This window comes from Lithobates pipiens, unplaced genomic scaffold (genome assembly GCF_037356315.1).
Source record: "Lithobates pipiens isolate NorthernLeopardFrog02 unplaced genomic scaffold, aLitPip1_a1.2 Scaffold_13, whole genome shotgun sequence".
NCBI lineage: Eukaryota > Metazoa > Chordata > Amphibia > Anura > Ranidae > Lithobates > Lithobates pipiens.
Window position 1 is genome coordinate 103,020,575 of NW_027507718.1, and position 26,573 is coordinate 103,047,147.

Below are 26,573 nucleotides of genomic sequence, written 5' to 3' on the forward strand. Positions count from 1 at the left end.
TGAACACCTCTGCGGTTTTTATTTTTTGCTAAACGAATAAAAAAACACCGAAAATTTTGAAAAAAAAGGTTTTCTTTGTTTTTGTTATAAAAATTTGTATATAAGTAACTTTTCTCCTTCACTGATGGGCACTGAAAACCTGCACTGATGGGCACTGATAAGGTGGCACCGATGAGTTGGCACTGATGATAGGCACTGATAGGCAGCACTGATAGGTGACACTGATGGGCATTGATAGGCGGCACTGATGGGCACTCATAGGTGGCACTGGTGGGCACTCATAGGTGGCACTAATAGGCGACACTGATGGGCATTGAAAGGCTGCACTGATGGGTATTTATGGGTGACATTGATAGATGGCACTGCTGGGTACTGATAGGCTGCACTGATGGGCATTGATGGGCAATGAAATGCGGCACTGATGGGCATTGATGGGCACTGATGGATTTAACTGACAGGCATCACTGGTGGCACTGACAGGCATTTTGATGTGGTACTGATTGGCAGCTGCCTGGGCATTGATTGCCATTTCCCTGGTGGTTTAGGGTGGCATACCTGGTGGTCCAGTGTGGTGGCTGTCCCTGGTGATCTGATGGCATCCCTGGTGGTCCTGGGAAGGCGTCTGAGGGGGGGCTGTGTTGATAAACAATCAGCACAGACCCCCCCATCAGGAGAGCAGCCCATCGACTCTCCTCTACTCGCGTCTGACAGACGCAAGTGAGGGAAAGCCAATCAACAGCTCTTCCTGTTTACATTGTGATCAGCCAGAGGCTCTTTCAGAGTCTCTGTCAGAGGCTCTTTACCGTGATCGTATTTGCGGTGTGTCAGGCTGACACGCCGCAACAACGATCACCGCGATGCGTGCCCCCGGGGAGGCACAGCGGCTTGATATCCTGAAAGACGTCATATGATGTCCAGTCAGGATATCGCAACCACTTTGCCGACATCATTTTGTTATATGGTGAGCAGCAAGTGGTTAACTGTAATCTAAATTCTGTGTAATCCACCTCAACCAGATGACAGAGAGCAACTCACAGGGTCAGTAGGTGGGCAAAAGGAGTGTATTTCCTGGACTCTGTATGTGTAAGTTTCTGTCTGTCTGCATCCTGCATTACCAATCACATTTAGACTTCCATGGCACATTTGGATCTGATTGGTAGCTATTAGAAGGCTCTTTGTGCTGACATTAGCAACAGGTGTATTCCCGGATCACCAGATTTAAAAAAAAAAGAGAGTGGGATAAATATGTACATTATAGCAATGCCTGGATGAAAAAACAAAGTACCGGTACTGAGAATGTGACCCATGCTCCCTGTATGCTTTTAAAGCAGAGGTCCCCAAACTTTCTAAACGAAGGGCCAGTTTACTTTCCTTCAGGCTTTTAAAGGGCTAGATTGTGGCCAGTGAAAGCAGAAAATGCTAAAGTGTCAATGGGAGTAAGCCATGCCACATCATTGATGTCAGTGGGAGGAATAGTCCCCTTTTGTTGGTATCAGTAGTAGAAATAGTGCTTCATCACCAGTGTCTGTAGGAAGAATAGTGCCCCATTACTGGTATCAGTGGGAGGAATAGTGCCACATCACTGGTTTCCATGGGAGGAATGATTCTGCATCATTGGTGTCAGTGGGAGAAAAGGTGCCCCATCATTGGTGTCAGTGGGATGAATAGTGCCCCATGGTTGGTGTCAGTGGGTGGAATGGAATGGGCAGGATAAAAGCAAGCAAAGAGCCATATTCAGCCCATGGGCTGCAGTTTGGAGACCACTGATATAAAGGTTTAGTTTTTACACTCCTTGAGTGTACTTTTAATCAGGAATTTCAGTCAGGATAAAATTGTCAGTACATGCACATGATATCTGGTTGAGCAGCTGCTGATTCTACTCAGTTGTGAATTCTAGCAGCCCAAAAGAAACATTACAAGTCTCTTCTCAAAGGGTGACTAGTTGGTTACATTCACAGTATGAGAACCTGAAAAGCTACTGTCATTGAGTTAGACTGTATTGTGTGCAGTGGCTAGTTTGCATATATACAACACAAAAGAGCTTGGTGTTGTTGCAAACAGGTCTCAGTCAAGCGGTGTCATATGTTGAAACCTTTATGTGATATTAGGTTCCCATCCAGTATCTAAAAGGTTGAAAAATGTGCGTAGAATGTCAACATGGAAATTAGATCATACCAAAAGCATCATTGCGCAGGCACATCCAAAATATAAGATATACGGTGGACAGATTTCCACTGAATCAAGGCAACTCTTCAAAATTCTGGGGGCTGAACTCCTGAATGTGGTTTACTTTTATAGTATTTCATTATAACTTTATTATTATAAATCAAAAAACTGTAGATTTTTTTTTTTTTAGAATAAATAGTGCCAAGGTGTTTTTGGGCTTGAAGTTCCCTGATGTAAGCACATAGTTTTACCTGCTACTCACATGCTACCAGGGCAAACTGAGCTTGAATTCTTCCAATGTTTTTCAGATATAATTGTAAGAGATTGGCTTAATATAAATGATATTATCGGCATGCTTTATTTGAAAAAAATATTTTTAATCATAGAGTGTGGCCATACTCTGCTCTGCTTTGCAGCATTACACAGTGGTTATGCTTTGATGCGCCTTCTCACTAGCAGAGCCATTGAAAACAATATACTTTCTGTGTTGCTGATTTTAAATTGACACACTTTTTTACAAGTATAAAAAAAATGGAAGAGCAAGTAGATACAAATAGTGAAAGTCAAACCAAAAAAAACTTTAGGATTAGAATGCATTTTTAGGGACACATTTTTGCACAATTCAACTATATAATGTAAGAAGATTACCCTCGCGCCACAGTATTTATAGAAAAAGGAAAGTACACAAAATTAATAAAAACAACAAGGATTATGGTTGCAGCAAAGCACCGACAGGGGTTCAAACCCTCCCCTGAGTAAGTGAACTTCAAATGTATAAAGTGGTGTTGCGCTCCTTAATTAACTATGACAATAAAGGTGTAAGTACACAGTGTACAAAAATTAAAAGTGAATATTCCTACAGACACTTAACTATAAACACATAATATAACATCCAGAAAGTGCATTAAATAAAGTGCATTTAGGTGCCAAGATAGGTATATAATATATCTCAATCCAAAGTGCACAAATTGCAGTGATAGCAGGATCTACAGCGTGACTAAAACGCTAGATAATATAATGTCCAAAGGTGCAGCAGGAAAAAAATATAAAGCAATAAAAATATAAGAAATATAAGAAATCTAAAAAAAAATTATAAAAAAACAAAGAATAAAAAATATATATAAAATGTATTCCACAGTCCGTATTAAATCATGCACTGAAAAAAATCCACTCTGTGTGCAAGTATCTGATAATCCCGTGAGTGAATCGTCATTCCATAGGTGATAACGTGCAAGGTGTCCACACACTGGTAGCAATGGCTACCTTACCTTACTGCTGTAAGGTAACAGCATATATCCTTTTAAGCAGGTGGTAGATGTAAACAGCAATGGGTGCCCCCCTCTCTAGGTCCTCAGTCACAGATAGCATATACATCCATAGGGGAAGAGAAAACGCTAATAGTGAAGTATGCAATGTAATCCAAACTTTATTTTAAAAGGACATAGTCCAGGGTACTCACATTTTAGCATAAAACATGAACGCAGAAAAAAACTTTACACGAAGCAACAGCATCAAGCAGGTACCTGCTCGTTCGTTTGATGCTGTTGCTTCGTGTAAAGTTTTTTTTCTGCGTTCATGTTTTATGCTAAAATGTGAGTACCCTGGACTGTCCTTTTAAAATAAAGTTTGGATTACATTGCATACTTCACTATTAGCGTTTTCTCTTCCCCTATGGATGTATATGCTATCTGTGACTGAGGACCTAGAGAGGGGGGCACCCATTGCTGTTTACATCTACCACCTGCTTAAAAGGATATATGCTGTTACCTTACAGCAGTAAGGTAAGGTAGCCATTGCTACCAGTGTGTGGACACCTTGCACGTTATCACCTATGGAATGACGATTCACTCACGGGATTATCAGATACTTGCACACAGAGTGGATTTTTTTCAGTGCATGATTTAATGCGGACTGTGGAATACATTTTATATATATTTTTTATTCTTTGTTTTTTTATAATTTTTTTTTAGATTTCTTATATTTCTTATATTTTTATTGCTTTATATTTTTTTCCTGCTGCACCTTTGGACATTATATTATCTAGCGTTTTAGTCACGCTGTAGATCCTGCTATCACTGCAATTTGTGCACTTTGGATTGAGATATATTATATACCTATCTTGGCACCTAAATGCACTTTATTTAATGCACTTTCTGGATGTTATATTATGTGTTTATAGTTAAGTGTCTGTAGGAATATTCACTTTTAATTTTTGTACACTGTGTACTTACACCTTTATTGTCATAGTTAATTAAGGAGCGCAACACCACTTTATACATTTGAAGTTCAACTATATAATGCTTGAGGATCAGGAAACCTTTAATTTATTCAAAAGAATAGAACCGCTTACCTGTATTGACAACGGTAACAGTAAGGGGTAGATTTTGAGATATATCAAAGCCATAGTTTTCAAAATAAGGATCTTTTTTTATCTCTAACGTTAGATTCAAGGAGCAACCATACTGATTTGGTCCAATAGGAGGACCCTCTCCAGTAGAGACCCTTGCACTGTGTAGAAAACAATATAAGAAAAATCATGCTAGATGAATTAGCAGCAACATTTGAATGAAATTCTATTGTAATCAATATAGTACCTAGTTTTAAAATTAGGATCTCTTTTGAATTACATATATACTGTATACTGCAATGTAAACAACAAATATCTCTTTCCGCAAATAAGAAAATGAAAACTAAAATCAAATAGACAAAATTTTAATGTAATTTTTAATAAAATAGAATTCATCAGAAAGATAAGCAAAAGCAGTTATAGCAACCAATGAACACGGTACCAATACGGAGCCACAATTTGAAAATAAATTAAAAGACACACCTCCATAACGAGTGCTTAAGACACACTCTGATTTGGCTCCAATCTTGGTTCATTAACCCTACAAATTATTTTTAGAGTACCTAATATGAAATAGAGATTATAATTGCTCTTTCAGTTTAGGAAATTTTAATTTAGTCTATAAGGTCCTTTTTCGAAGGCTAAACTGAGTAATATATGAATAAGTTGCCAACACCGCATCTTTATATAATAGAGTAAATGCCCCTAAAGGATATTCATTAAAACAGTTGTATTACAGCTGGGCAGGTCTTTTTCTTTCTAATACTTTCTTTGTTTTTGCTTTTCGTTCTGTGCTTTTGTTTCTTCAGAGACCTTCTATTTTTTCTACGGTTTAATGTAAATCACTCATGAGCACCATCTAGAAGCAGGATCTCTAAACTTGTATGGCCTTGGGTTCCAGGTTGGCAGTTGAACTATTTTGTCATAGTCCATTCTGGCTGTAGATGGTTGCCAGTACTGATTTAATGGTTTATTGTCCAATTTTGAAATGGTCTATTAAAGTTGTCTTTTTGCTATGCCTTTCATGACTGACCAAAAGACATAGGGTTGTAAAAGTATTTACTGAATTTAACCCTTTCATGACTAAGCCTATTTTTGGAATTTCGTGTTTACAAGTTAAAATCCATATTTTTTGCTAGAAAATTACTTGGAACCCCCAAACATTATATATATTTTTTTAGCAGAGGCTTTTAGAGAATAAAACGGCGATTGTTGCAATATTTTATGTCACACGGTATTTGCGCAGTGGTGTTTTAAACGCAACATTTTGGGAAAAGGAACACTTTCATGAATAAAAAACAAAACAAAACAGTAAAATTAGCCCAATTTTTTTGCGTAATATGAAAGATAATGTTACGCCGAGTAAATAGATACCAAACATGTCACACTTTATAATTGCGCGCACTTGTAGATTGACGACAAAGTACGGTACCTAAAAATCTCAATAGGCGACGCTTTAAAAACTTTTTACGGTTACCAGGTTAGCGTTACAGAGGAGGTCTACTGCTAGAATTATTGCTCTCGCTCTGACGATCGCGGCGATACCTCACATGTGTGATTTGAACACCGTTTACATACGCGGGCGCGACTTCCGTATGCGTTTTCTTTGCTTCGCGAGCTCGCGGGGACGGCGGGCGCTTTGAAATTTTTTTTTTTATTTTTTTATTTTTTTTATTTATTTTAAAATGACTAAATTGTTTTAAAAAAATAAAATAAAATTTGATCACTTTTATTGCTGTCACAAGGAATGTAAACATCCCTTGTGACAGTAATAGGTGGTGACAGGTACTCTTTATGGAGGGATCGGGGGTCTAAAAGACCCCCCACCCCTCCTTTACACTTCAATGTATTCAGATCGCCGAAAACGGCGATTCTGAATACCGGATATTTTTTTAAAACCGGCGCCATTGGCAGCCGAGTAAACGGGAAGTGACGTCATGACGTCGCTTCCGTGTTTACGACGAGGAGACTGGAACGAAGCCAATTACGGCTTCGTTCCAGTTCCTCCCCAGCAGCCAGAGCCGACGGATAGCTAATCGGTGCTCCCGATCGAGCGGGAGCACCGGTAACAGCGGCGAGAGGCGGCGGGAGGGGGGGACGTCCCCTCCCGCTCCTCCGGCATAACAGCCGAGCGGCTTTTAGCCGCATCGGTTGTTATGGCTGGAAAGCCAATCGCCCGCTGTAAAAAACGGTACTGGGATGATGCCTGCAGGTGCGGGCATCATCCCGGTATACCCCCCGGAAGCCGAGTACGCAGATCTGCGTACGCTCGGCGGGAAGGGGTTAATAAATAAAAAAAACACATTGAAACCAAAGTGGAATTAAAGTTGAAAGAAAATTGCTAATAGGTAGAATACTTTGACAGACTTTGACTTTATGCATTGACAGACCTCCTTATACTCAGTCTGTCCAAGCAGTATGGCCAACTGTTGACTTGGCACCATCCACAGGCAGCTTAACTTTTTAATTAGACACAGATGTTAATTCCAACACAATTTACTTCAGCTAATTGCAGTACAGAGGATGTTTTTCCAGTCTTTTGAAGTATAAGAAGACAATGACGTTTCTGAGCCCTGCCTCTGTGAATAACTAACACTGAATGAGGGAACGTAACTTTAGTGCACCTGTGCAGGAGTTGTACCATTGGTGGACTTCCAAGCGTCAAAAAGAAAAAATGTTGGATGCAGAAGAAGTGTTAAAGAACAAGGCAACAGTCACAATGGAGCAGTGAGGAAAAATGCAGAGTTGTCAGCAATGGTAGAGGTAAATCTACCATAATGGGCAATTACAAAAAACAAGAAAAGAACAACAGAAAGGTCAGTGAATGCAGTTAAAAACATGTAGGTGTTCTGTGGTGTTTCTGGTGAAGCTGAAAATATTAGAGGTACATAACATGTTTGGTATGAAACCAATCTTTCACAGAAACAAGGAAGGGAGGTATACAGTATACCAACAGATATTCGAAAGACACAATAGCAGTGCTCGGACAGAACCAATATAAAAAATATTCAAATTAATATGTTCAAGCAAGTTAATTTATTGAATGCACCAAAAGTTAATTCTAGAAAACACACAACTATCAGTATAAAAAATGGTTAAAAATGATTAAAAATTGTCATGATGACACACATCTCATTGTGTGAATTGAGACACTTTGGCATATAATATATACAATACCACCAGATGACACAGGGTTAACATCATGAGTTGGCTCCAAGTTCTAATCCTGAAATATATGATTAAATATCCAAATGTGCAAGGCAGGATGTAATGATCAGAATAGACTCAGCTCCTGGTAATGGCTCTAATTGCAGTATATTCCATCACGCTGTGTTGTAGGGAATGTGTGTTTACATAACTCATTGTGGAGGGCTGAGCGGGTTGGCTGATAAGACTGTAATAGCGTCCCACAGGGGGCCCTTGGTAATACAGGTACACACGCCGAAAACAGGGATCAATACCGGAGCCAAAGGAACCAGAAAAGCGGAAGGTATCTCAGATGTGGGTGGATCGTAAAGCTTGTTGTTGCCGTAGTGACTGTGGCTGACATGTTTCGCCTTATCAAAGTCCATATATATATATATATATATATATATATATATATACAAGCCACAAGACTTGAATTACGGGGGGCAGTCTGTTATGGTATTGGGGGTGGAGAACTGTGCCTGTTAATTTGTACATGGAGAGGATGGAGTTGATCAATTGCACCCACATGGTGAATGTTAGGAAATAACAATCCTCCCATTTGAGTAGCATTCAGTTTTTACATAGAAGAACAAAATAAGACTGGAGGAAGGTTCTCAAACAGATCAAGCAGGCATGTTTTAGGTGAAAGAACATTAGACAGAGCAAATGAGTCAATAAAGTTAACAATTTAATGCTATGACGGTATACACACATATATATATATATATATATATATATATATGTGCTTAGGTCATCTTTCATGAATGGGGTTGTTTGCAATCACTTTAGGTGTCTGGTCTTTAGGAAAGAACAAAAGAACAAGGGGCTTTTAGCTTTCTTCATATTGCTGCAGCAGCGATTTGGGGGAGGGGGGGGGGTGTTATTATTTGTAGACAGTGGATTCCTGGCTGTAGCATAGCTGTAAGTGAACGGTCTTATCAAACCCATTGCATACTTTTTAGTTTTTAGTTTTTTTACAAATACACCTGTAATGTGTCCTCTTTTCTTTTTTTGTCTCACACATTAAAATGTTATTTACACATCTTTCATATACGGTACTTTAGTAAAATGCACAGCACTTCAGATTCTCAAATAGCCTAGTATGACTAGCATTTGCAGTTCTGTCTTTGGTATTTCTTTATTCCAAAGTTATACTCTTTTTTTCATGATTTTTATCCAGTCCCTGCATCTGCAAGTGTCATAAAGGTAACTGAGTGGAGACCAAGGAGTTAACATTTAAATAAATAGATTATACTAAGCTTACCGGGATGAATTGTCTCGTGACCGTCGTAGCCATCTCACAACCATCTGTTCTATTCGGTGTCCTTTGCGGGTCTGAAATAAATTAGTGTCTGGATCCTCCATTTACCTAAACAGAATTTGAAGACTGAAAATGAGTGGGCCAGTTTGAGACAGATAAACCACCTTCCACAATGACTACCTAGAATAGAGCCAATGTTGATAAAAGCTTTTCAGGGTAATGATTTTTCAGATTTGTGGTGGTAAATTGTATGTTCCTTCTCAGCAGAAAGCATTGAACACTATTTTCATTCAAATGCTTGAAGGTCTGACAGTACAAGTGCTAACAGCTGCATTACAGAATATCTTCTCTGATCTAGTGTTAAGGAGCCTGTGCATGCATCAGACACTAAAACACTCAGGCATTAACCTACTCTGGCTGCTGTTCAAAATACTTGTCCACACTCTTGTCCAACCTAACCATCATTCTGTCTTTGTGCTATAATTGTGTGGTTTAGTACATGACCATCTTTCCCTGAACACACTTATGCCTTGTACACACGGTCAAGCATTCCGACAACAAAATCTGTCTGATTTTTTCAAACGGATTTTGCCCTAAACTGGTGTTGCATACACACGGTCGGACAAAGTTGTCGGAAAATCCAATCATTCCGAAAGTGATGACGTTCGTTCAGTACGACGGGACTACGTTGAGGCTAGTAGCCAATAGCTTTGGTCTCATAATTTGATCTGAGCATGCGTGGCACTTTGTCCAATCAGAATTCTCTACAAACGATCTGAAAAAGTTTGATCTGATTTTTTTGTCGGAAAATTTGAGATCCTGCTCTCAAATTTTTTCCGTCGGAATTTCGGATGGAAAAAGTCCGATAGAGCCCACACACGATCAGATTTTCCGACAATATAATCCGATCGGACATGTTCAGCTGGAATTTCCAAACGCGTGTACAAGGTATTCGACTAATATGTTCCTTTTCTTTAAGCTCGGTCATACTTTGCATTGCATTTACAAATGGGAAAAAGAAGTAACTGTTACTACTACATTCTGAATGGTATTCCAACATACTTTCATAGTGCACCACATGGCGCATATCACCCCCTTGTGATAGTAAAACAGATCAATAAGAAAAAGTAAAAATAATAAGATATAATACATTCATTAACAAAAATAATAAGGGCTCATTCACACTTAAGCAATCCATTTTGTGTGCATGTTGGCATTAATGTGCATTGTAATAGGGCAGCCTATGAACTGCCAAAATAAACTTGATCCTTTTTTAGTGTAGTTCTACCCCCACAGGAGCTGCTTGGCATGATGGGTCCCCTGCTCTCTTCCACGACTCTTTAAGCCGCTAGGTTGCTTAGACACACTTGCTTATAAGTTGTAGGCTGCTGAAACCTGTGTAACTTATTGGGAACTTAACCACTTGCTTACTGGGCACCTAACCCCCCCCCGCCCAGCTTTTAGCGCTGCCACTCTTTGAACGACAATTGTGCGGTCATACAACACTGTACCCAAATTACATTTTTAGCATTTTTTTCCCCAAAAATAGAGCTTTCTTTTGGTGCTATTTGATCACCCCTGGGTTTTTGTTAATACATTGTAAAAAGACTGAAATTAAAACAAAAATACAAAACCGTTTTATATTTTGTTAATACATTTTGCAAACAGGTAATTTTTTTCCTTCATTAGTGTACGCTGTTGAGACTGCACTGATGGGCACTGATAGGCTGCACTGAAGGGCACCGATAGGCTGCATTGATGGGCACTAATAGGCGGCACTGATGAGGTGGCACTGGTGGACACAGATAAGTGGCATTGGTGGGCACTGAGAGGTGGCACTGATGGGTGGCACTGAAGGGCATTGATAGGTGGCACTGAAGGACACTAATGCGTGGCACTGATAGCTGGCAGTGATGGACACTGATAGGTGGCAGTGATGGGAAATGATTGGCACTGGTAGATGACACGGATAGGCACTGAGATGTGGCACTGATTGGCACCACTGGTGGGCATTAATAGGTGGCACTCATGGGCATTGATATGTGGCACTGATGGCACTGTTATGTACTGGTGGGAACTGATTTGTGGCACTGTGGGCACTGGCATTGGCAGGCAGAACTGGTTGGCACAGATGAGGCGGCTTTGCCGCTTCCTCTTTGGGACCAAGTCCCTTGCAAATTACCGATCTTCTGTTTACATCAGGTGATCAGCTGTCATTGGCTGACAGCTGATCATGTGGTAAGGGGCCGTGATTGACCCCTTACTCCGATCTGCGGTCACCTGAGTCTCATTGACTTGGTGATCACAGCACACGCGGGGAGTGTGCAAAGGGGAGGACGTCTGTAGACGGCCTCCTGGCAATGTAGGTCCACGCTGTAGCCGTGATTCACGCAAATCTGAAGGAGTTAAAGTGGATGTAAACTACATGTATGTTTCTACAGGCTCAGCATTTCTGCCGTCGTTGGTTTGACCCCCAACCTACCACGATGACCGATTGCTGCACCCTCCTCTTGGAGATACGACGTCGGTCCCCGCTGGTGGGTTCAGGATAAGTATGTCCTCTAAGTTCTTTTGCGCGGTCATATGGCATTTTGCCCTATGACCCCCTTTTTTTAATGTTCTGATCTTCTTAAATTTTTTCTTAGCCCTTATGACACTTAATCTACGGAAGCTTCACTGTACTACTTTATTGTCCCTACTGTTCAAATGATGTGGTATATCTAGGTAGATTACACCATACTGTCACTCAACAAGTATTTACGTGTTATTATTGCACAGGTACAAAACTACTCAGGTATCAGAGGTGTTCTATATGTGTTATATTTTATAGATCTCAGGGAATATTCAATATACTTACCAGTCCTAGAGAATATATTATTCTGAATTACTAATGGGTCTCAAAATCCTCTCGCATAACGTTCAGGGTTTCAATTCCCCAAACAAACGCAAAAAAGCTTTCCAAAATTATAAAAGACTAGGAGCTGACATAATACTGCTACAAGAAATCCATTTCTCTAATACAAACCACCCCAAATTCTTTGATAAATCCTACAATCAATCATACTTCACCACATTTCATAACAAAACCCAAGGCGTTGCTATTTTTGTCCGCATACAAAACGTCTAAAAAGATGATGACAGCAGATTTATAAATCTCAAAGGCTCAATCAACAACCGATCATTGCATCAGTATGTGCCCCCAATGAATCTCAACACTCCTTCTTTTCTAAATTTTTCAATACCCTTGACCGTTATAGCTCCCCACACATGATACTAGGAGGTGACTTTAATATGGCGGCCCACCCTACCCTAGATAGAAGCAAAATAGTCCCCTCCTCTAAAACATTTTCTAAAACCATGAACCTCAATAGACTCCAACTAATAGATTCCTGGAGAGCCCACAACATTGGCATTAAAGCATACACCCACTTCTCTCACCTTCACAATTGCTACGCTAGGTTAGATTATGTCTTCTGCACACCTATACTACTTGCTAACTCATCTAAAGTGCATATTCATCCATGCCCATGGTCTGACCATGATATAGTCTTTTTTGTCACATCTCATATAGGAATGTCCCCAACACCATTCAACTGGCGCTTGAATGACTCTCTGCTATCTGATCCTTCAAACATTCAACAAATTTCTACCCTCATAGAGAACTATTTTAAAGAAAACTCTACTGAAGAGACTCCTCCTACCTCACTTTGGTCAGCCCACAAAGCTGTGCTAAGAGGTCATTTGATTAGTATAGAGGCAGCCAAGAACAAAGAAAGACTCACAGAAATCAAGTGCCTTACTAGAGATCTTGACCAGCTATATAAAAAATTAAGCTATTCACCCTCCAATGAACTGAATCAACAGATACAAACCAAACGTCAAGCCTTAGACACGATCCTATCGGCTAACACAGAAAAGCGGCACAGTGGTGTAGTGGTTAGCACTCTCACCTAGCAGTAAGAAGGTCACTGGTTCAAATCCCAACCATGACACTACCTGCCTGGAGTTTGCATGTTCTCCCTGTGCCTGCGTGGGTTTCCTCCGGGTACTCCGGTTTCCTCCCACAACCCAAAGACATGCTGGTAGGTTAATTGGCTTCTGTCCAAAATTGGCCCTAGTATATGAATGGGGACCTTGGATTGTGTGGACTCCTTGAGGATAGGGACTGATGTGGGTGTAGCAATGTACAGGGAAAGGGACCATTGTGGACACTCACTCAGGTTGAACTGGATGGACTGGTGTCTTTATTCAACCTTACTAACTATGAAACTATGAAACTATGAAAAGGTTCTTAGATTTTCTAAAGCCAAATTCATGCTATATGGAAATTACACTTCCTCCATGTTTGCAAGAAAACTCAAACAGGACTATAAGTCACCTCATGTATATAAACTACGAGACCCAAAAGGTAATATGGTGACTCACCCCAAAGAGGTCCTCAAAATATTTACCTCCTTTTACAAAAACCTTCTATCTGACCCTCATCCTCAAAACCAAACCCCCTCTACCATTTGGTTTGGCAACCTCCATCTACCAAAACTTACTAATGAACAAACCAACTCTCTGAATGACCCATGCACTGACCTAGAGATACTTAATGTAATCAAATCCCTCAAAACCTCCTCTGCTCCAGGGCCCAATGGTTTCACCACATCTTACTATAAAAAATTTGCTCCTCTCTTAGCTCCCAAGCTCACTAAATTATTTAACCATATACTACAAGGCAACCAATTCCCCAAAGAAATGCTGCTAGCTAATCTTTCATTAATCCCAAAACCACTCAAAGATCATTCCTTACCACAAAATTTCTGCCTCATATCGGTTTTAAATAATGATCTTAAAATCTTTGGAAGAGTGCTGGCGGACAGGCTCTCAACGGTAATTACTAACCTCATTCATACAGATCAAACCGGCTTCATTCCTGACCGTCATATTGTTGACAACATTAGACTTGTCACAAATATCATTCAAGATGCAAATCTCCACTCGCGACCTTTCTGCCTCCTTAGTTTCGACATCCACAAGGCATTTGATAGTGTTAATTGGCCCTTCCTCAATCATCTTCTCCCTAAATATGGAATATCAGATAACTTCCTACTTGGCTTTAACGCCCTATATCACTACCCACAAACTAGAATCAAAATCCCAAGTAACAATTCAGAATTCTTCTCTCTAAGTAGAGGAACAAGACAGGGCTGTCACCTATCCCCTCTATTGTTTGTTCTAGCAATAGAGCCCCTGGCTGTAGCATTGAGGGAAAATAATAACATACAAGGATACAAGATAGGCCACAGTGAATATAAACTAAGTCTATATGCTGACGATGCCCTTCTATTTTTATCCAATCCACTGATATCCCTACCCAATCTTCTCATAGAACTTAAAGCCTTTCACAACCTTTCAGGTTTAGGTATCAATATAAATAAATGTTCGGCCCTTCCCATCAATCTTCCTCAGGATACTCAATCCCTTCTTCAACAAAATTTTCCCTTCACATGGTGTTCCCAATCCTTTAGATACCTAGGCATCCAAGTCACTACTTTGTTTAAATCCTTGTACAAAGATAATTAGCCCTCACTTTTCCTCCATATTAGCTCCCTACTTAAGAGATGGTCCACCTATCATATTTCCTTCCTAGGAAGAATCTGTGCAATTAAAATGTCAATCAACCTAAAAAATTCTCTATTACTTTAGAGCCCTCCCTATCAATGTCCCCAAAACCAGGATAGAATCTCTCCAAAGAGAAATTAATACATTTATCTGGGCAAACAAGAAACCCAGATGTAGTTTTGCTCTTATGCACAGACCACAAACTAACGGGGGCCTGGGCCTCCCAAACTTATGGCACTATTTCCTTGCCACTAGACTTACACAACTATCACAATGGTTCACCTCTACCAATAATTTCCCCTGGAAAATATTGGAATCATCCTCAATTTCACCGCTATATCTTCAAGGTATTCTATGGTCGAACATGTACCATCACTGTACTGTAACTAAACACAATATGATAGTTGTCCAATTTCTCCAATTGTGGTTAAAAATCAAGGATATATATTCTTTAGCTTCAAAAGTTCCACCCCTAGCTCCTCCTACTTAGGAGACATTAGATTCACACGAAATTTCAATTAATATAATATACTCACATTATGGATTAAAAACAATCTGACTACATTAGATTCCCTTACCACCAAAACAGGATTCCTCCCTTTCTCCACTCTTCAAGAGAAGTATAAATTTCCTCATGCTGAACTTATCCACTATACCCTAATTAAAGAATTTTACTCAAAATACTATGCACTACAAAACCATACACCAAACACCACTTTTGAACAAATTTGCTTAACCACTTCAAGGGACTAAGGTCTCATATCTTTATTATATAGACACTTAAATTCTCTTTCTATGCCTGAAAAATCAGCACCAATGATACGTTGGGAGGCTGATCTAGATTCCTCTTTTACCACCAAGGAGTGGGATGTAATGATTGACAACCTTCGTAAAAGTAATAGAGCAATCTCATTTAGAGAGTCTCCTACTAAACTTTTCTCCAGATGGTATTTGACTCCAACCAAAATACATTCTTTTTACCCTGAAATCTCCCCAAACTGTTTTAGGGGATGTTCAGAACCCGGCACATACATACATATTTTCTGGAGCTGTGAATAACTCAAACCAATCTGGAATGCAGCTATAATTAGATTCGAAGACTCATCCAGGCATAAAATCCCCCTCTCCCCACAAACATGCCTATTATATGCCAATGTACCAAATATCCCTACTCCTTGTAACAGACTCTTTCACTCATTAACCAGTTCGATCCAGTGGATGGTGGCATTCAACTGAAGAACAAATAACCTACCTTGGACGCAGGTCCTGTCTAGGATGGAGATGCTTAGACTGTCTGAAAGAATTTATGACACCCTACATGATAGCATGCATATCTTCAGTGAGAAATTGAACTTCTGGTTGTTACCATAACACACAAAACTCAATCTGATTAGTCTTCAATTGATAAGTATATACCTCTACTATCCTTTCTAACATTTACCATGTCAGATACCTTCTCTTCTTTTATAATGTATAAACAATGTACCACGCTGTATTATCTTGTGAAACTTCCTTTATTATACTGAAATTGTATGTTCAAATTTTTCAAATAAACTTTTGTAAACAAGAAAAAACCTGAAGTGTGTAATGTGCAAACAATATTTAGATGCAACGCACATGGAGCATTACTATCATGGGAAGGAAAGCAGGTATTGGAAAGAAGGGACAGAACTATAGGAAGAAAGGATAGCTAGAGAGCAAGCATCAACTCCATCTAACTAGCACTGGGCACGGCTATGGGGGCATCATGCATCAGATATATCATGTCTTGAGTAAGGTACAAGGAGTACTCTTAGTTCCTGGAAATCTCTGAAGAGTAATACATCCAACCTGACAAGGTGTCTTTAAATTTCTCTTATTGGTCTAAGACCATATGAATCCACAGTTCAGCCTCCATAATAGGATCTACCTCTTTTTCCAATCTAGTAACAAGGGGCACGATGTTTGTTTCCAGAATCTGGGGATCAGGGATTTGGCTGCGTTTAATAAGTGTGGAGTGACACTGTTTTTGTACAATTTAATGGAGGAAGGGGTCCCATGAAAAAGAAAGTGTACCTGAGAAAGTTCTTTGAGTCTGACAGTCGTTTTTTTTGATCCATGGTGTGATGGCCTCCTAGAAGGCCTTCAATTTTGGACATGAACACCATGTGAAGGAACGTGCCCCATTAGTCGCAAACCCTGCCAACACTGAGCATCAGCTGGGATACATCTGGGCCAGGCAGTATGGGGCAGTATGGGGCAGTATGGGGTCCTATACCATCTAGTAAGAAATGTATAGAACATTTCTTGGACACAGGATCTAATAGGGGTGGAGTGTGCCATTTTGACCATCTTTTGAATCTGAGGTGGTGCAAATTCTTGCCCTAATTCTCTCTCCCACTCCCTGAAGTCACTTTTTTTTTGGCTCATAAACTTTTTAACATTTCTTTTTTTACATGTATATATATATATATATATATATATATATATATAGATAGATAGATAGATAGATAGATAGATAGATAGATAGATAGATAGATAGATAGATAGATAGTACACAATCTTTGTTTTACAATTGAACAGCTGATACATATCAAATGATTCCCAGAGCACTATAGGTTATTAGAGAGACATTTCAGAGGTGACTATTTTCTATTCTGGCAAGGTGGCTCTCACTGTGCACACAGTTGTCTGGTAACAGGTAAGTCGTTGCAATGAACCAGTATGTTCTTTGTGTATTTTTCACACTCCAAGTTCCTGATCCCTATAAATAATAGGCATTTTTTCATCAGAAGGGGGTGCTTAAAGTATAACTACAGGCAAAAAATAGTTTTTAGTTTTGGATAGAGTAGAGTGGGATTAGAACGCTTGTCAGTTTTTTTGCTGTCTGTGTCCCCATTAAGGGGATTCACCCTCTCTATTTGTCCTGTTTACCATTATCATTGAAAGTGAAAGTTAAAAAAAAATCCTAAATTTGGGTTGTTCCCAAAAAAGTAATAGAGGGTAAATCTTCCAATGGGGACACAAGTTCTAGTGACCTGGGGGTCCCAACGGAATGCTCTTAATTTGTAGGGATTTTCTCACACTTCCTGTTTGGCTAAGGGACAGGAAGTGAAGTAAAATCTATGCAATAGGGAACAAATGGTGAAAAAAAAAATCTGACTGGGGTTATAGCCCTCTCTTAATAAATCCAAAATGAAAAAAAAAAGTTTTGCCAATAGTTCTACTTAAACTTGCTTTTGATCAGTCAGAATTCAGTGACAGGTACATCTGCCCTGCTGTTGACCTGCTTCTGACCTGGGTTTAACTTGCTCTAGCTGCTTTTGTAATTCTTTAGACTTGTATGGGGAGAAGCAGTTCTGAAGCAAACAAATGCTTGTCAACACAGGCCCTAAAATATCATCTGTTGGCTTGAAAAGAGAACACAAAATTGTAGTATGCAATATGTGTTTGACGAAAAAAAAAAGATATATTTTTACAAATTTTATTTTTTTAGTCCCGACTATAAAAAATAAAGCAAGTATATAGCAAATCACTATATATTCACTTTAATTGAACCTGTGCTTTGCCTATGCAGGAAAAAGTAACAGTTTCAGTTTAATGCAGAAACATATATTCGCCCTCCTTTCATTCCCCCACTGCTCTGTTCAGCCAACAAGAACAAAAGAAAGTTATCTGTAAGATGGATTCATAACTTACATTGGACCATGTGACATGTGCTGTCATATGGAGTGGGTAACATGCGCCTCCATACCCAGAAGTACCTGGTATTTACTCCAGTACCTTCAGTGCTGAACAGAGTAGCAGGGGTGTGAAGGAAGGTAAGTACATGCTGTTGTGAGGGGAGGATTAAAGCAAACCTGTTGTTTAGCCCTTAGCAGAGGATGGTTTTATAAAGCCTCTATTCTGCCCAATAACGTAACTCATCATTTGCCTTTCATTCAGTTTTATACTGCAGGGTTCTTTGCACACTATTACCTTTAATGTTTTTAATTGGCTAATCTACCAAATAGTTAGGGAATTAGTAATAAAATCGTTTGGGTGAAGATTAAATAAATATATATAAAAAAAATATATCTGTAAATTAAAGTGTAATAAAGTGAAACGTGCATGACAGTAGAGTACATCTTCATATACAGAAAACAATATATTAATAGATATCTGAAGCTCCCCATATGTATTTTAGATTGTTCAAAGGAAATAATAAAAAAAATGGTTTTACATCACGCTACACATAAACTACAAACACAAAAATAAAGATGTGCTGTGTGATGTATCACAGTACAAAATGAGACACAAACAGCTGCCATCCATTAACAATCTCTCCCAAAATATGGTCTGTCTATTGTCAGATATATAGCACAAACACGAAAGCAAGCCCGTTCCACAGATTTTCACATTTAGGCAAAATTCATATTTTAATTTCTCCTGATAAAAATAGCAGCACTCGTGTGCTGTGCACATGAATAATTTATTCTAACTTAGAAACAGGATCTGGCAATGTGCAGATGTCAACTTGTGGGTAGGTTTATGGGTTGTGGCTTAAGGAGAATTGTCACTAAATGTAATATTGAAGACTGTTTGTTCTATAAAGCTGTAAATTACTCAGCTCTTTGTCCTTGGGACTGGTGTTAGGACATCTGGATGTTTGCATGTTTGCAATAGCACTATGAAAAAGTTGTAATTCAATCCAAAAAGTTCTATAAAAATATATACATAAGCAGTCCTTGAATAGATACTGTAGATATGCAAAGGAATTGCATACAAAGAAATACGGTATGAACGCCATTGTAATAAGCCTTTGTTGTTCACGTACAAGTCCACAAAATCCCACAGCACGTTAATGTAACACATGGTGTTCATACACACTGACCTTACAAATAAGGGGGTTGTTTTCATGAGATGGCCATAAATGCAAACTTGTGTTCCAGCGTGTCCCAAAATCAACTATGAATGACATCCTTAGCATTTCCCTGTTTTTTTCCATCTCTCCTCTTCACCAAGCTCACAACCTCTTCTATACAAAAGTTATAGAGCGTCCCCTCACCTGTCCCCACTCAATTATTCAGAGCCACGTCTCACTTTTAGCATCTTTTCTGATCTTTCCTAATGACCAGAGCACTCAGTCTCTGGGGGAAGACCTTCTAATAAGAAGAAAGACATATTTCATTCCATGTGTTCTAATGGTAAGCTGGCTCCCAGGGTGCTACAAGTCTTTTCTTCTCATTAGCTCACTCTTTCGGTCTCACAGGTTTCAGGGTCTTACATACTGAAAATGCCAGAAAACTTGAACTTGAACATATTTTAATCAACTATCTGTTTATTCAGCAAGGGAGCTTAGGGCATCATAGAAACAGGAATAAAGCATTAGATCAAATGCAAAGATGCCAAGGGAAGCATTTGGCACTCTAATGATGTTCCCTTAGCAGATTCATTATAACCTACATAATTCAGGGTAAGGAGCAACAAGCCAGATAGTGAGGATAACTTGCCACAAATTTGTGGTAGTGTTGAACTGTAAGTCTTGTTAACTTACTGCACATTTTCACTGGCAAGTTGTACACATGTAGAGCACTTGAACCACAAGTTCTAGTTGACACTTTTCCAATTTGTAACAAATTTGAAGTGGTGAGTCTGCAAGGTAGGCAACCCACGGCACTGGTGCTGCAAGTGGCACTCAAAGCCTCTTTTACAGGCACTCCTTCCCCAGCAGCACAGGGAAGTGTCAGTGAGACACTAATGCATTCCAATTTCAGAATTCCCCACGCTGCATCTGCCCTGATGGGGAGGCACTGTGCCCCCAAACATTTTAAAAGATGGGAAACATTGTTTGGTTCTCTAACTTTGCTGTAGCTGTGATTGTCAGCTTTTGTGAAGGGGAAGTGATTGGGTGCAGTTCTGCTGGGGGGGAGGAGCAGGAGGACTGTCATTGACCACTGTTAAAGACAATCAGAGTCCTGCTAGCACTGTCCACCATCTGGGAGGAAGATGACACGCTTGGTTGCCACTATCAATCTCAGAAAGCAGGAATTTGATTGAGACAACCACAATCAGGTGAGAGTTTGTGTAATTACTGTTGAGTTTCTGGGAATTTTGTTGAAATTATTCCTGAACCTTTGCGTCATTTACTACTGAACCCCTGCACTCTGTGTCCCTTTAAGCCACAGCCAGTATTCAGCGCAATTAAAATAACACCAAACTTTTGCTGCACCTCACTTTTTCTCAGCTGTGGGGGCCCAACTTATGATGCTGCTCACAGGCCCACTGCTTTCAGAAAATACCCCTGACCTGAGCTCATCATTGCACATCCATTCCAGATGCTTGTATGTGACATCACATACATCACATAAATCTCATACATCACATACAAGCACGTGGACTGGATGCGAGAGGTGGATCGGCAGGATGAGTGTGCCAGGACAGGTAGATGTGTCTCATCTCTGCTTCCTTTCCCAACTCTGCATATCACGCATATCATAGATGAGAAGAGGGTACAGCGGTGGAGCAGATGAGCAGGAGGGTACAGCGATGGGGAAAATGAGTAGAAGGTGTTCAGAGGTGGGACAGAAAAGCAGGAGGTACAGCGGTGGGGCAGATGTGCAGGGAAGTACAGTGGTGGAAGAGATGAAAAGTGGCTTCAGCAGTGGGACAGAAGAGCAGGGGTATAGTGATGGGGCAGATGAGCAGGGAGGTTCAGTGTTGGGCCAAATGAGAAGGGGGTTACAGTGGTGGGACAGATGAGCGGGGGTGATCAGTGTTGGGGCAGATGAGCACGGGGAACAGAGGTGGGGCAGAAGAACAGGGGGGACAGTGGTGAGACAGATGTGCCGGAGGTACACTGGTTGGACAGTGGAGAAAGCGGGTTGCAGTGGTTGGGCAGATGGGTTAAGTGTGGACAGATGAGAAGGTGATTCAGTAGAGAGACAGAAGAGCATGGGGATACATCGGTGGATGTGCAAGGAGGTACAGTGGTGGGGAAGTTGACAAAAGGGATACATTAATGGGACAGATGAGCAGCAGGGTTACAGTGGTGGGACAGAAGAGCAAGGGGTACAGTGGTGGGACAGATGTGCAGGAGGTACAGCAGTGGGAGGGATCAGAAGGGGGTTCAGCGGGGGTACAGTGATAGGACAGATGAGCACAGGGTTACAGTGGTGGGACAGATGAGCAGGGGAGTTTAGTGATGGGGCAGATGAGAAGGGGCGGTACAGTGGTGGGACAGAGGAGAAAGGAGGTACATTGGTGGGACAGATGAGCAGAGGGGACAGATCTGCAGGAAGTACAGTGGTGGGGCAGATGTGCAGGAGTGACATTGGGGGCAGATGAGAAAGGGGGTTACAGTGGTGGGGCAGATGAGCACGTAAGTTCAGTGTTAGGACAGAGAGAAGGAGAAGGTGGTTTAGTGGTGAGACAGAAGAGCATGGGGGTACCACGGTGGAGCAGATGTGCAGGGAGGTACAGTGGTGGGGCAGATGAGAAAGGGGGAACATTGGTGGGGCAGGTGAGCAGGGAGTTACAGTGGTGGGACAGAAGAGCAGGGTGGTACAGTGGTGGGACAGAAGATCAGGGTGGTACAGTGGTAGGGCAGATGAGCAGGGGTTTACAGTGTTGGGACAGAAGAGCAGGGGTTAAAGTGGTGGGACACATGAGCAGAAGTACTGAGGTGGGGAAGATGTGCAGGGTGGCACAGTGGTGGGGCAGATGTGCAGGGCGTTACAGTGATGGGGCAGATGTGCAGGGGGTACCGTGGTGGGACAGATGAGCAGGGGGTACAGAGGTGGGGCAGATGTGCAAGGTGGTACAGTGGTGGGGCAGATGTGCAGGGGGTTACAGTGGGGGGACAGATGAGCAAGGGGTACAGAGATGGGGCAGATGTGCAAGGTGCAGGGCCGTCTTTAAGGCAGGGCAAAAGGGGCAGCTGCCATGGGCCCTGTCATTGTTGTGGGGCCCAAAGCAGCTGCCTCATACTTGCCAACTATCCCAGTTTACATTCCCTTGTCCCTTGAAGTTTTAGTCCTGTGCTGCTACTAATGCTGCCCAGCTCTGCCCTATTGTTGTGTACAGATGACTCACCTGCAGACCTGTGTTTACATGTAAATACTGGCATTCATATGTAAATATCAGTGACATGCATATGTAAATAGCTGAGGCCAACAGCATTGATATGTAAATAAAGGCAGCATTCATAGGTATATCATGCCCCCTGCAGTGAAGAGATGTTCTGTAACCTATAGCAACCAGTGAGCAGTTTTACTGTACAGCAATCTCTAGCAGCCAATCAACAAACAAAAATGTGCTGTAACTAATCAGTGAGCCTTAAGGAGTGCAGTAACCTCTAGCAACCAGTCAGTAAGCAGTAATTATATGCTGTAACCTCTGGCAACCAATCGCAATCGCTGCCTGATCTGATACAGTAAACTGATTTTAAGTCTAGCTGCTATTTATTGTATGTCTTAGAGAAGGTGGAGACTGAAATTGCATGGGGGGAGGGGGGCCCTAAGAAAATTTTTGCCCAGGGTCCAATCAATATTAAAGACGGCCCTGGCAAGGTGGTACAGTGGTGGGGCAGATTTGCAGGGGGTTATAGTGAGGGGTGGGGCATATGTGCAGGGGGGTACAGTGGTCAAACAGATTTGCAGGGGGGACAGTGATCTGAGGTGTGAAGGTGTATGAATTGGGGCTGAACTGAGGTGTGGAGTTGCAGGAATTTGGGCTGATCTGAGGCATGAGATTGCAGGGTGTTCATTTCTCACTACTACTCAAGTAATTTACAGCATTTACTTTATATATTTATTTACTTTACTTTAATCACTTTCGTGATTGAAAGTATGAAGTTGACTTTTTTTTTATAAAATCGTCACTCTCAGTTTCGTTGAAAATATTTTTCGGCACACTGTGCTCAAAAATTTGCTTACCCCTTGTCTACAGCAAGAGCCCTGCAAGTCTACAGCATGAAAATTCAGCCACAATGACCCCTGTGGTGGGATGATTATTGCACAACATAACGGAACAGACCTGCAGAATGTTTGCAAAGAAAGTTGATCTGGAGTCATGCAATGCGGACTTGCTGCAAATGTGCAACACACTTGTGAAGCCTGTCAGGTTTTGCAATAGCTTAGTAAGTCATTTTCAAACTGCAGCTTAATTGATTGCTATCTGGGTAAGGATTATCTTCTGACCAGCAATGGGCAGACCTATTATACTAAAAAAATCACTATGTGTCTGCATTGAAGGTTTTTCATTTAATTTAGAAATTTCATCAGGAGTGGAAGGAAGGATTACAGAGCTATGGTTCTAATTACACTTGCACTGTGAATATTAGTGAATGTCAGGTTGTCAAGCTGATTTCTGACTTTAGTGTAGTTTTTGAGTCACTGACCTGGAGTCAGGTAAGCATGCAGATCAGGCATATAGCCTTCACTTTGACTCCCCTGATCTGCATGCAGTTTATAGGTTATTGACTTACAATTTTAAAGCCAGGCACAGCCAAATAACTAGCATTTTCAAATGTAGGCCAGTAATGGTAGCCTCTATTAAATTGCAGTATCCTTTAAAGAGTGTCTATGGAGAAAATTAACATCATATATTAATTTCCATATTGTATTTCAATTATTTCTAGCCTACGCCTATTAATCTGAGCAGACTTGAAGTTTGTAATCTTTGTAAAGCGCCCCACACATTTGCTTCCTTGAATTCTGTGACATGTATTCACTATGTCCCGTGAGTAGACACTTCTGTGTCACACATCTCACAGAGCTGGGCTCTGAATCACCAGATGTACTGAGAGGAGGAGATTCAGGAGGCGGAGTCAGTACAGGAATCACTGCTTGTATGCAGCAAGATACCATGGGATATGTAGTCCTTATAAATTGAAAGTAGCACAAGAGAAGCTGCAAAGTAAGCTGGGAATCCAGGAAGTTGCAAAAAGAGATGGCAAGCAAACAGGCACCACTCACAACATGAAAGAAGATTTTTCAAGGAGGCTTTTATTGGATTATCAAATATAACTATTGTTTGTATTGCTTTTACAATGTTGATGTTATAATATACAGTACAAGTGTATGCCGCGACCATGGATTTTCCTTTCAAATCACTTGGAGTAAGTAAGCCGTACCGTGATTAGGGTTAAGAAAAAAAGGTGTCAGGGGACGTACTAGAAGATGGACCATTGGCCTTTACTGTTGTCACTCTTCTATGTTTCTATGTTATTGTATCCTGTTCCAACAATGAAAAATCCTGACTGACTAATAAAGCGCTGGAAAGAAAGCTTTACTGGTTATGCGACTAAAGCGTTTTTTGCTTCTGATTCAAACGTGTTCAGTTATAACAAGCAGAAAATGATGGTTGACAGACAGAGGTCCCTCTTTATTATTGTTTATTTTTATCTTGAAAAGGTTGTAGTTTATCTGTAATTGCTTTGGGGGATGCTATGTTAGGTTTACTGTTCAGCAAAAAATCCCTAGAACCCTAAGTGACATATGCTTTTAATTAATATATCTGTGCAATGCTATTGCTACCTGCATAAATGACTGTGTGGTCGGACATGCCCCAGGACAGCTGGGCCTTATAGTTTTGTATGGCTATAGGTACGGGTTTGAAGGCCACATAGTACAAATTGCTCAGTATAACTGATAGGGAATACAAGAAAAAGTTATAAAGGTAATTTAAAGCGGAGGTCCACCCTAAAGTGGACCTTCCGCTCATCGGAACCCTCCCCCCCTCCGGTGCCACAATCGGCACCTTTCAGGGGGGAGGGGGGTTCAGTTACCACTCTCTGCACCCTCTCTGCAGCTACAGCTCTCTGCGGAAAGGGGCGTAACTTACGCCCCTTCCCGCAAGTGCTCCGCTGCCTGCTGGGAAACACACAGCTCCCAGAGGCAGCGGGGAGCGTCCTTATTGCGCAGCGCAATTCGCGCATGCGCAGTAGGGAACCGGGAAATGAAGCCGAAAGGCTCCATTTCCTGATTCCCATACCCAAGATGGCGGCGGCAGGACCCGACAGACGACCTAGCGATCGGCTTCGGGTGCCGACATCGTGGGCGCGCTGGACAGGTAAGTGTCACTATTTTAAAAGTCAGCAGCTGCAGTATTTGTAGCTGCTGGCTTTTAAAAAAAAAAAAAAACGCGGAGTCCCGGTGGACTCCTGCTTTAAGGTAAACGTACACTAATATTTGCATTTCCTGGACTACATTACTAATTCACTAAATGACTTTCGTATTGCTTGGAATTGCTCTTAACAAATATATGCATACATATTTATTCATATCCTGTACATTAAAGAAAATGCAAGCACATAACATTTCATGGTTAACTAACTAGAATAACAACACAAAGTGGAAGTGACCTGTGGGATATACAAGAGGACAAACCACAAGTCGATAATGCAGTGGAAAAAAAACAACTCATTTATATGACGAGTACTGCATTCATTTTGAAGAGTAACCCTCCAATGGTAAAATTATGGCTATCCATAACACAGCCCCACTACTTAAAGCCCAACACCGGGAAAATTCAAACTTATGCCTTGCAGTGGGGTTGTGCCCGCACTGCAAGGGTTAATAGCTCATTTTGTCTAGGGAGGAAGAGAAAGTTTTAATTACTGAACAACACAAATCCTCCTCTCCCTTGGCAGATGGTGCTCCTCTACACTCTCGCAGTGGACTGTCCTTCTGCATCATCACATCCGTTGCAGGGCACTGGACCTTGCTGCTTGTTCTTGATGACCCTAGACCAGTGATTGTGAACCTTGACACCCCATATGTTTTGGAACTACATTCCCCATGATGTTCAACCACACTGCAGAGTCCATGAGCAGCATGTGAAATGTAGTTCCAAAACATCTGGGGCGCCAAGGTTCGCCATCACTGCCCTAGACTGCTGGGAGGGAAGAAACTGCGGGCAATCGTATACTAGCAGAGGAAAGGCAGAAAATTAGCAATTAGTAGTTCTGCAACAGTTGGAGGTCCGCTAATTGCATATCCCTGGTTTAAAGGGATAGTATACATTATAATGCTCACTGAT

The 26,573-nt window shown here is 41.0% G+C and overlaps 1 protein-coding gene across 2 annotated transcripts in view; it reads right to left on the reverse strand.

Moving 5' to 3' along the window:
* FRMPD1 (FERM and PDZ domain containing 1) overlaps positions 1 to 26,573 on the reverse strand; it is a 278,358-nt gene that overhangs the window by 120,228 nt on the left and 131,557 nt on the right. For both annotated transcript variants that reach the window (XM_077475354.1, XM_077475353.1), the window contains 2 exons: positions 8,967 to 9,071; positions 4,517 to 4,674 (listed from right to left, as the gene is read on the reverse strand). In XM_077475354.1, coding sequence (XP_077331480.1) covers positions 4,517 to 4,674; positions 8,967 to 9,067 — 259 coding nt within the window. In that variant the 5' untranslated portion in view covers positions 9,068 to 9,071. The remainder of the gene's footprint in view (positions 1 to 4,516; positions 4,675 to 8,966; positions 9,072 to 26,573) is intronic.